Source organism: Caretta caretta, chromosome 2, assembly GCF_965140235.1.
Source record: "Caretta caretta isolate rCarCar2 chromosome 2, rCarCar1.hap1, whole genome shotgun sequence".
In the NCBI taxonomy this organism is placed as follows: domain Eukaryota; kingdom Metazoa; phylum Chordata; order Testudines; family Cheloniidae; genus Caretta; species Caretta caretta.
The window spans coordinates 9380561-9392314 of NC_134207.1; the positions used below are offsets into that span (position 1 = coordinate 9380561).

Consider the following 11754-nt stretch of genomic DNA (forward strand, 5'->3'; position numbering starts at 1 on the left):
TCTCTGAGGCCAGCACTCCGGGGGCCTCGAGTGGCCGTTCTGGCTAGCATTGTACCACCACTCTGCACTGATGTGTATGATGACAACAGAGCAAGGCCACTATGAAGCATCAGCCTCTTGGGACAGTCCAAGGCCAATTCCACGACCTAACATTTGGGCTGCTCTCCAGCTCAGGCCAGTCCAAACCATCCGGCCACGTCATGGCCCACCTTGGTTGTTTCTACATGAATTTAGTGCTACTACTGACCAGTGCCGGGTTGACAACCATAGAGACAGCTCTTCCCTCTGCAGAAGAGGCTGCTGCAATGCAAGCTTCGTCCATGTAGCCCTCAGACAGTGGACCCCAGCCCTCTTCTGGAGGGGTCACCTCTAGCTGTGGAGGGTAGTTCAATCTCCCTGACCCTCGGTCCTCAGCCTCTCTCCTTGCTGTAAGAGTGATGCCTCTTGTGCCAAGTCTGACAGTGTCTTTAGGTGACATTTTTAGGTCCCATTAGTGACCTTGGAGCCATCCCGTCCCTGTGCCAAATGCTGTACAATGCTAACCAGCCCACTTGTGCTTAGGGCTCCACCCCTCTCCATCTGGCAGCCCAGCATGGTCACACCGCCGTCGTTGGGCTTCTTCTGAGCAAATCCACCTCCCAGCTGCATCTTCGAGACAAGAGAGGGCGGACATGCCTCCACCTCGCTGCAGCCAATGGCCACGTTGAGATGGTGCGGGCATTGCTGGGCCAGGGAGCGGAGATCAACGTCACCGACAAGGTACAGCAGCAGCTCGCACGGTTGGTGTTAGCCTGCTGGAACAGTGAGGGGCGGTCACACTTTCTGTGCAACCTCTTCATGGAGAGTCTCGCACCAAGCCTTGATCGTGGGCCTGTGCCATGAACAATATATGATGCCATAGAAGGTGCTACACAGTATCTCCAAACCCTACGTCCTGAATTCCATGGTTCCGAACAGCAGCATGGCTGTCTATTGACAAAAGCTGCCAGCCAAGTCAGCTGCCCATGGATTTCCAGTTTGCCCATCACGTGAAAGTTATGAAAGTTTCATGCAATTCTGGTTAAAGGTGATTCCATCCCCTCCTGCACCATTCCCTATTATGTGACTGCCTGATGCCTGTGGTCAATGAATGCTGCATTTTCACTGTACGTCCTTTAATTCCACAGCAAGGCTGGGGCCCATTGCACTTTGCTGCCAAATCGGGTTTCCTGGATAGTGTCCGGCTGCTAGTGGAAAGCGGTGCCACACCCACTCTCGAGTCCAAAGAGGGGAGGATACCTATCCAGTATGCAGCTGCTGAGAACCACCAAGAAGTAGTGAGCTTCCTGATGAAAAGGAACTCCACCACCTTGAAACTGATTGAGGACAGGAAGGTAGGGGAGACCCTAAACCAAGGTGAGGTAGGGGAGGTGACGTGGGCAAGCCCTGAGCCATATGTCCTACTCTTGTTTGCAAAATCCTACCCCCAGCACCTACATAATGCCCTTATGGTGCAATAGCATGACTAGGATCCCAGTAATCTAGGTCATTGGTCGTTATAGTTATTGGTCACATCAGTGGTAGCAATGGCTATGGGGTTCCTGGAGCTCAGAGCCATATGTTGCTGGAGACTAGAGCTAGAAAAAAATTTTCAGCCAAAACTTTTTTTTTTTGGTGAAAAATGCAGATTTGGCAATACCAAACTGTTTCATGAATTGGTGACTGTTTCACCTAATTGTTTGGTTTTGGGGGGAGCGGATTCTGAAAATATCAAAATGTTTCGTGTTCAAAATGAAACATTTCAATTTTTCAGTTGGAAATGACTTTTTGTTTCAAAATTTCCTTCCATTTTATTTTAAAACATTCAGAAGTGTTTAAAAAAAAGAGTCAAAATTGAAATGCAACATTTTGATTTTGTTGGAATGAAACATTTTGTTCAACCAAAATGAAAATGTTGTGAACGTCTCAATGTGCAAAAATTGTCTTTTTTGGTCTGACCTGAAACTATTTGTTTTTTTAACTTTGTCAAAATTGCCAACAAACCTAAAAATCTATTATTCACCCAGTTGTAATAGAACCAGCTTGACCAGGGAGTTGATCTGGTCAGAGACACCTCTCCTCTGTTTCTAGAAGCTGAAAAAAACATCACTGAACATTAGTTCTACACATCTAGCATTTATATGATGAGCCTTCTCCAGCCCCAGTGAAAATATGTGAATGTCCCTGGCATTTTGGAAATATTCCTCTCAAATTGGATTGTTTTTTTTCCACGTTGCTATTTACTAAATCCAGAGTTTAAAGGTGTGGCCTCTGAGCACAGAATTTGGAGTTCTAATCGCAGCTCAGGTGATGAATCCTTTTGTGACCTTAGCAGGTCACCTGATCTGTGCCTCAGTTTCACCATATGTAAAGCGGTGCTGATAATGCTGCCCTACCCATGGATGTGTTGTGGTCAGTCAGTGTTTGTAAAGCATTATGCATTGTTGTTGTTACTTGCATTACAGTAGCACCTAGAAGTTCCTCATGCCAGGTGCTGTACACACATATAGGAAAAGATGGTCCCTGCACCGAAGAGCTTACATTGTAAATAGACAAAACAAAGAGTGGGGAAAAGACCGTATTGTTATACCCATTTTACAGAAGGCTTGAGACACCAGAGAGATTCAATGATTTGACCGAGGTTGTACAGCAAGCTTGTAGCAGAAGTGAGAATTGAACCCGATCTCCTGAGTACCGTCCAATGCCTTAAGCACAAGACTATCCTTCCTCTTTGTGATATTAACTAAGGGTGTTTGTTTTTCCAGTTTATCTTTGACCTTATGGTCTGTGGGAAGCTGAACAACAACAAGGCAATTGAGGAATTTGTCCTTCACTCTTCTGCTCCCCTGGACACTGCTGTCAAGCTTTCCCGGGCCTTCAACATCGCTGCCCTGAAGGAGAAGGAACGTGCCAAAGACTTGCTGACTGCTGCCAAGTACACTGAGAGCATGGCCACTGAGCTCCTGACGCTGGCTTCTGGAGGTAGAAGTGCTGGCTACCTTCTCCGTGCAGTGGATCACAGAGGCACTACCATGCTGGACTCGCTAATTGAGTGTGAACAGAAGGACGTAGTAGCACATCCAGCAGTGCAAAAATACCTGACAGAAGTCTGGTATGGCAGCCTGAAGTGGGCCCCATGGAAGATTGCCCTCTTGTTCGTCTGCTTCCTAGCGTGCCCCCCCATGTGGCTGGTTTTCTCCCTACCCCTGAAACATAGGTTCAATAAAATTCCTATTATGAAGTTCATGAGCCACTTGGCATCTCATATCTTCCTGCTCATCCTGTTCATCCTAACCATAGTGTATCCCCCCATTAGCCCCATCTATGAAGGTCACATGGTGCCATACTGGAACGAGTGGTTGCTCTTAGCTTGGCTGCTGGGGACACTGGTCACCGAGCTCACCCATTTTGGAGAAAGGGCTGGCCTGGCTTGGATCAGAGTGTTCGTCTTGGGCTTCTCTGCCATTGCTTTCCTTTGCCATTTGCTGGCCTTGATGTTTGCTGGCACCGATCGCTTGCACTGCCTGTTTGCCAGAAACATCTTCCTAGGGGTGGCCATGACGCTCTCCTTTGTGCAGTTCCTGGAGTTCCTCACCTTCCACCACCTCTTTGGCCCTTGGGCCGTCATAATCAGGAACCTCATGAAGGATCTCACCAGGTTCGCAGTCATCCTGGGCTTGTTTCACATAGCCTTCACCATGCAGCTGTCATCTGTCTACCAGCCAGTCTACCCTGAACCAAAGACCAACCTCTCAGCTGCTGGTGGTAACACGACTGTGAGCACCGCTATCCAGGACCCCGTTGTCATTATGGTCACATTATTCTTCTCCGTGTTTGGCCTTGTTGACCCCGAGTCCCTGCCCTCACTCACCAGAACTCCCCAGTTCACTTTTGTCATCATCCGCTTTGTGTTTGGGGTCTACCTGATCGTGACCTTGATTGTGCTGATCAACCTGCTGATCGCCATGATGAGTGACACCTACCAGAGGATACAAGCCCAGTCTGACACAGAGTGGAAGTTTGGCAGGGCCATGCTCATTAGGGACATGACTAGGAAGTCTGGAACACCTTCCCCCTTTAACCTCTTCACAAATCTTCTCTATTACATCAAAATACTTTGCAAACACAAAGGTACAACTGCTAATTTATATGTAGATTTGTGTGTCAGAATGTTTTTATTTTGCAGTCCTGGAAATGTTCCCAAAGCCGATTGAAGAAATGAAATGAAATGGCTGAATGTCGGCAGCTGTAAGAGTTTTTAGGGAGACCTTGGAAAGTGGGAGCATGTCAGATGCCTGGATTTATTTAAGGTCCTCACCAGGGGGCAGTATGTGCTGCATCAGGCACCACACTCATGGCTTCATTCTGCACTCACTTACAGTCAAGCAACTCTATTGAGGCAGAAAGTAGAACATGAGCCCATGGTTCTCTCTGTTGCTTACATTACAGACTAGAGTCGGGAGGGAACTCGATTTTTCAATATGTGGGAAATTCTGTGAGTTTGAAAAAAAATTCCATTCCAAAATGGGAACAAAAACGAAATAATTCAAAATTTTCCGGAAAACAAAATTCTGGGAAAAGAAATTCATTTCAGGTGAATCAAAGCGTTTCATTCCAATTTTGACATTTCTTACACTATAAAATAAATTTCTAAATGAAAAGTCATTTCAAAACAAAAAATGTAAACGTTCCATTAAGCAGTGTCAGAATGGAATATTTCAACCTAAACCCAAATCCTTTTTTTTTTCTTCCCCAAAACTAAACTGCATCAAAATTGATACGCTTAGGGTGAAATATTTCACTTTCAGCAAATCGATATTTTCCAGCCGAAAAAGGTTGCATCAGAAAATTTCCAACCAGTTTATTACAGACCAAATACTCTCCATATGAACCAACAGTGGACATCTAGGCTGGAGGCCACAGAACCTCGATATTTCTGATCCAGCTCACAGTATTGTGCATGTTACTACAGTGCATAGTAATGTTACACCATTGTACTACATTCCAAGCAATGCATCAAAGCACTTTCCACTCATCTGCACCTAAATGTGGGCTAGTAGTGTGCAATATAGAGGTTTTGGGTACATAGGCAATGATCACCTCCAACAAAAAGATCTTGCCAATGAAGACAGATGGCTCTCTCTGTTAGACCCAGGCAACCCCTGGTCCAGGCATATCATTTGCAAGGTGGCAAGGTGGGCAGTTAGTCCCTCAGACCTTGGTTCGCCTCTCCTCCCAAATTCACGGGTCTATCTGCTCCACTCGCCCAGCCCATATTATCATAGATAATGTTCTATGTGCTGACACAACTTTGCCCTCCGCCCCCAAATTTTTCTGAAATGACACCCCTGCCCTGGACATCAGCGGGCTAGATGGGTGGTAGGGTAAGTGCAGGAAGAATGTCTCCAAGTCAAATGGAAACTGTTACTTTCCAGGAAAGGAGGATGAAACTTGGGCCTAAGAGTTTTCTGAAGTATGTCCTCTTAAAGAGACACTGCTCCATTCCTTCTCACAGACATACAAGAGAATGGGGTAGAAGTGCCATTACATTGGGAATGTTTCAGAAAACATGGTGTAATTACAGTGGTGGGTTTTTCATATACATAGCCCTTTCCTACATGAATGTTACATGGACAGCTGCAACTCCCCTTATCCCCAAACCAGAACCAAGCATGCATCATTTAACCAAGTAGCTAATAAACATAATAGTATTTTATTTCCCAAGTTGCTCTGGAAACAGGATATATAACTGTAATCCCAGATAAAAAGGATATCAAATTGGAGTTAAGGTTGAGCACGTGTTAGTAATTTAAGGGTAATTACAGGGAATTACAGGGGGAAAAACCAAGCATTACCGATCCAGGAAATTCAGTTAAGGTTAAATTTAAAAGAAATCCAGTCATGTTAAGGAATGCCAATGCACAGTTAAGGCACCCAGACAATGTTAACTCCGCCCTGTAGTGACACGGTGGAATAACCATACAATTAGGATTAGTGCATAATAGTGTCATAGAACAAATTAAACTGGTTTCTAAGGTTACATTGGACTCTTCCCCTTTTTTTCCTCATGATACCACTAGAAGGCAGAACTAAGAAACTAACAGCTATAGTAAATACAAACAAAAAAGCCCTAGAAAAAGAACATGTAGGCTGTGGATTTGTTTTGCAGTAAGAAGTTATATTGCTTGACACATTGAAATCTAAACTGGTATAGGCACTTGAAAATGAACAGTTAGAGACAATCCTGCACTGCTCCTGCAGAGGTACGTGAATAAAATGAGCTAATAAATCTTTCCCATCTCCAGTTTCTGTGGTTCTATGAGAAATGTAATCCCGGGAGACTGAGGGCCTGATCCTGAGAAGTGAAGTCAATGGACAAGACTTCACCCTAGGCAGACCTACTATAAATAGGTTTGTGTCAGGGCCGTTTACTGGCATTGGCTCTGTTCTGAGTCATTTCAGACCCTCTTGGCATTTGAAGTTGTGATTTTCCAGCGAATTATGGATTGCATTCCCTTCCATGTTTTCCCCAGTTATCTGGTTCAGATATGTGGCTCAATGCGTAGTACCTCCGGACTGGCAGAGGAACAATGTCCTACAGAGAGGAGCAAACATCTGAAAAAATATTCTGCTCAAATGAAAATCAAACTTCTTGTGTTCACTCGCTCGCTATGTTTAAATTGAGTGAGTGTACCCAGAGAGTGTATTCATGGCGGGAAAGGTGGTGTGACAACAAATGTTAAGTGAATATGAGAAAATATTTTTGGAGAGTGAATTTTGCAACCACAATTCTGTGTTACACTCATCCTGCCAGAGATCAGAAGCATTGCTGTGTGACCTATCTAAGCTAACCAGATATCAAACTGCTGCAGGCCAAGAATTATTCACCAAAACTAATTGACAGATAATATCTAATAATTTAATTCAAGAAAATTGTAAGCTGCTAGTGGGCAACTTGCAAATGGAAAAGGAGGCTAAAATCAGTGAATGTATTATTTGCTATGCATTTGTCAGCTCTTACTTCGGGGTGTTAGCACAGGGCTTGCTAAATTGGGAAAGATGTTGGACAATTTTTTTATTTTTTCATTAAAAATGGCTTTTTGTCAATCTGGAAATTTCTATGACAAATCAGAGAATCCTAGAGTATCAGGGTTGGAAGGGACCTCAGGAGGTCATCTAGTCCAACCCCCTGCTCAAAGCAAAAAAAAAATTTTTTTTGACAAAAAAAAACAAAACAGGGTTTTTTTTAATGAAAAGCCAAAATCCCCCAAATTTAAAAAAATCGAGGGATTTGGTAATTGAGAACCAAAAAAATTTCAAGTCAGTCAGATGAAAATTTTCAGTAAAACCAACTATTTTTCCCTGCCTCCCTGAAATTTTTCAGTTTTTGAAAACTGTAAATGTTGAGGAGTTTTAACAAACAAAAAAGCCCAACCAACCCAAAACACTGACAAAAATTGTTTTTTCTTTAAATTTCATCCAAAACAATTTTTTTTTCTGAGGGGGCATTTCCCAAAAAGCTCTGTGAAATTCACAAACTTGGGTCCCTAAAGGTGGCCTCCTAAAAATCCACATTTAGAGACCCAAATATAAGCTTCTCTTTAGGAGCCTAAATGCGTATTCATGAGCTGAGCTGTTCGCACTATGGCGTGCAAATGATGTCCAATGATTACGGTAATCCTCAGGTGTTATCTGACTGTTTTTCAGGGCCAAAAATTAAAGATGCATAATGATTTTCTGTTTTGGGGTCAAGGAGAGGGGTAAACTAATCATTCTACTCCTGAGTGTTGGCGATCTTTCCAGTATGACCCAGTATGCCAACGCCGCAGCTGGGGACATACAGTGAAAAAATAAGTTGAAAATAATCAGTAATAACTATTTGGATCCAATAATTAATATTACTCAAGATAACTTGAACAACCCTCTGCCCAAATTGACCTGAGGCCCTGCCATTGCTGAGATATTTCCAATCTCATCTAAACCAAGCAGCACAGAAATCTCATTGGAGACCCTAGTCTTTGGAGATGTCCACACTCAGAAAACTCATGTAAGCCTTGAATGAATATCCAAACTTTCGGACTCTTACCTGACCCTCTGATATGTCCAAGGGTTGTCTGTCACTAATTTCTAAAGATGGGAGGGGGGGTTTATTGGTATAAACTATCTGTATCTTATGCACCAGCTAGCACAATTGTGTCAAAAACAGAATAATAAGACAAGCATGGGAAAAAGTGACGATAAATCCCCATTGTAGAGGTTAAGGTCATGTTTGTATACAATCCTATTCATCTGAGCTTCTGTGCTCCTCCAAGGTAAGCTGTGCTCCACTGAACGGAGGGACCTGATAAACGAAGAGGAAGACCTGGACAGCACTTCCGACACACGATCCATCAATATGCTGGCTCACACGTCCATGGGTTGGATTAGGGTTGCTGCCAAGAGGATGACACAAGTATCACCAGAAGGTACTGACCCTTTGCTGAGCCATACGCTGGAAATCCACAATAGACCGCCAGAAGGGGACCAAATTACATAGGGTGCCCCAGTAGGGTGCACTCCTGAGACTGAGCAAAGGAAAACATAGGATGAATATCAGGGGAAGGGGAGTCCTAATCAGGAGAGCTATTTGATAGTGGAATGGAACGAAGACCCCATTGCTGGAGGGTACAATGCAGGGAACAATCCTCCACTGGATGATTTAGACACCCTAATGGGTCTTTTCCATCTCCTTGATTCTAAATCTTTCCCTAGGAAAGGTGAAGAGTTGATCTTTAATGTAGCTGTTGTTTTTTCTCTGTACTGCTGGGATCCTCAGACTGTGTGGTTGGGCTGTTGCCATATGTCTCACTTCTGTTATTTCTGTACAGAGTCAGTACTGTCGGTGCAAATAGCCTTTTCCTCTGCAGCTCTTGCTTTCCGGTATCCTGCAATTGCCTTCCTATATCTCTCCACCACACTGATTCTCGGTATTGGTTCTTGTAGCTGGAAGAGTCTCTCTTCCTCCCTTATCTACACATCTGAATTTTTTTGTCCCCCTTTGCTGTCCTTTGTTGTTCCACTTCCTAAGAGTATTATCCATTTTGGGAAATATTGTGGCTGAAAGGTGCTCTGCAGAATGAACTTCTGCATGTGCTACCATATCTAGGCACAACAGAGCGCACGAGGGATGGAGTCATTACTCTGCCTGTCTTTGCTTTAATGCTGTTGGTTCAGACACTTAGGAGTCAGTTTTCAAAGCAGTGGGAGGGAGGGGGGCTTCAGCCAGCGCTGGTTATGTTTTGTCTGGAGAGGCCAAACTGTACATCAGTGTAACACAACATTCCACTAACACGACTCTCCACGAAGATTCCTCCTCCCGCTTCGCTGTTATCTAGCTTGCTTGGAACTTACGGTGCTGTTGGAGGCAGCTGGAAGGGAGGTTCCTTTTCGGTAGGTTAGGCCGGCCCAGTGAGTTTGAAGAGAGGAAACCAGATACTGGCAAATCGGATAAACGCAGTGGAATTCCCTGGCACAGTCAGAATGAATTCTGGGGGGCAGAAGGGGGCGCATCATTGGTGAAAGGGAGCCGCCTCCTCTTTCATTGCCTTAGCAGTAGAAGAGTAGAGGATGGGGTGGTTCCGTCACTCCCTCCTGCCTCTCTCAATGTGCACTCGCCAGGAACGGGTTCAGTATGAGCGAGTGCCTCCTACCTCAGCTGCAGGGCCACTCTGAGCCTGCTCAGTCACCGAGCCAGAGGTGGGATGGGACGGATTCTGCATTGCAGCAAGAGCATGCTTCACAGAGGAAGATTAGAAACTCATTTATTCTTGATTCATATTTGTTTCCTATGAGCTGCTGCCTCTGCCTCACCAGACTGGACTGAGACCAACTTAATTTGCATAGCCACTGACAGCTGTCATAAAGAAGCTTTCAGTCTGATACAAGCTGGATTTGAACCCATCAACTAGTGGTGAAAGGCTCTATCTCCCTTTACCAAGCCACTGCTCCCTCAATAGTGCACGTCTGAAGGCAGAATCTTTTCCGCAAGCAATCCCATTAAATCAGATGCAATCATTGCATTAACTACAGAAAATTAATATCAAATCTATAATACAACACATCACCCAACTAACCCTAAGTAACATATTTCATTGGGTAATTTAGTAATTTATATAGGTTTCTTTCCTTAATCAGGAGAAACTAAGAGTTTAAGAACTCAGTAATCTCAGCAGCTCCAAATAATATCAGACAATATATTTTAAGACACTGCGTTTGTGAGGGTCCGTAAACAAACACATGCAGACACCACAATTGCCAACTAATCTGCACAGCCCCAGGCTCGAACTCTACATCTTTGCTCCAAAAGCAGACCTCCACCACCTGAACAAAATGGGAATTCCCATTACCTTTACAGCAGTATTGTGAGATAGACTCTTTTTAGTCCTCCAACCACCAGGAGGCAATATAATCACAAACACTTGAGCAGGTCTGATTTCATCCAGGAGAGGGCAATGGGGTCTGACACTTACACTGAACCAACTCCGCCTGTTAGAGGGACTCCAAAAAAAGGAGCCTTGGTGCATGGATGGGGACTTTCTCCTCTTGCCTTCTTAGCCATCTCTTGTTCTCTCCTTAGGTGGGCACATTCGAAGCACTCTGCCAGCAAGGCCGCTGCACATTGAGGGGGCAATAGACTGGCACAGCGTGGCTCTCCGCTATTACTCCTTGAAAGGGCGGATGGACAGAGCACGGTTCGAGAGGGAATTGTCCATGCACCATGGGGAGAAGAGAGGTGTGCAGCCCATCCATCTGCTCATGAACGGCCAGGATGTGTGCAGGGTCTAGCCTGTTTGCACCCAGCTCCCCAGTACCAGCGATTGTCGTGACGTGGGTCTCCTTTGGGCTGCCTGAATGCAGTAGGGCGTGAACGGCGACGTGTTGTATGGCCAAACGGAATGCAATAAAGATAATTTTCTGTGTTCCCTCCATGTCCAAGTCTGTTGGCTTTTTTGTACTCATGGATCCTCCCTCTGGGGCCTGCTCCTGAGAGGTGCTGAGCATCTCCGGCAAGATACATCTGGCTGGAGCCCAGCACCGAGGGACTCAGCACTTCGGAGGATTGGAACCTAATATGGGAATTCTGGCTGGTCAGGCATGACCTCCTCCAGCACCCATAGGAGGTGCTGGTCATGCTACATGCCCTCGAGAAGGGAGTTTCCCCTGAAGGTTCGGATTTGGCTTTTGGTTTCTCCCTGTCTCAGTGGTTGTGTCGGTTTTACTGTATCTATTCCACAGGTGGTGGAGGGAATCACTGGGCTATGGAGACAGCAATCGGACTGGCAGGACAGCTTAGGCTAGAGAAACGCTCTCCTGTGTAAAACCAGTCCTAGTTTCGCTGCCAGCTGCCGCACAGTGAAGAATTGCATTGTCCTCCCATGATGCAATGGGCTAAACTGCTTTCTCACACACACCCCCGGTGGGCAGAGGTGTGAGGGCTATAAATCCCCATCTCCAGCCTCGACACCTTTGCTCAGGGGTTAGGCACAGCAGCAAACCACGGTCATTCTTGAGGGCAAGGACAATTGGAGGCTAATGGCAACAGAAGAGCTAGGCCAGCTAGGAGGATGGTCCACACAACTCGGCCTTGGAAAGGGTGTAGCTCTGGCCTGCTCTCCCCTGGTGCTCCCAAAGGCATGGGACCCAAGTCATCTTCCTGTGCAGCCGTGCTTCTCTGCAGCCTTGCTGCCACGGGGCTCT

At 45.4% G+C, this 11754-nt stretch overlaps 1 protein-coding gene across 7 annotated transcripts in view; it reads left to right on the plus strand.

Annotated features, from left to right (window-relative positions):
• Positions 1-10985, plus strand: part of LOC125632890 (uncharacterized) — a 79023-nt gene extending 68038 nt beyond the window's left edge. For 6 of the 7 annotated variants that reach the window (XM_048841763.2, XM_048841766.2, XM_048841767.2 and 3 more), the window contains 5 exons: positions 562-759; positions 1167-1373; positions 2784-4149; positions 8331-8483; positions 10634-10985. In XM_048841763.2, coding sequence (XP_048697720.2) covers positions 562-759; positions 1167-1373; positions 2784-4149; positions 8331-8483; positions 10634-10842 — 2133 coding nt within the window. In that variant the 3' untranslated portion in view covers positions 10843-10985. Of the gene's footprint in view, positions 1-561; positions 760-1166; positions 1374-2783; positions 4150-6323; positions 6430-8330; positions 8484-10633 lie in introns of those variants that run through there. The other variant, XR_007355442.2, reaches the window with a different exon arrangement.
• The last annotated feature ends 769 nt before the right edge of the window (positions 10986-11754 follow it).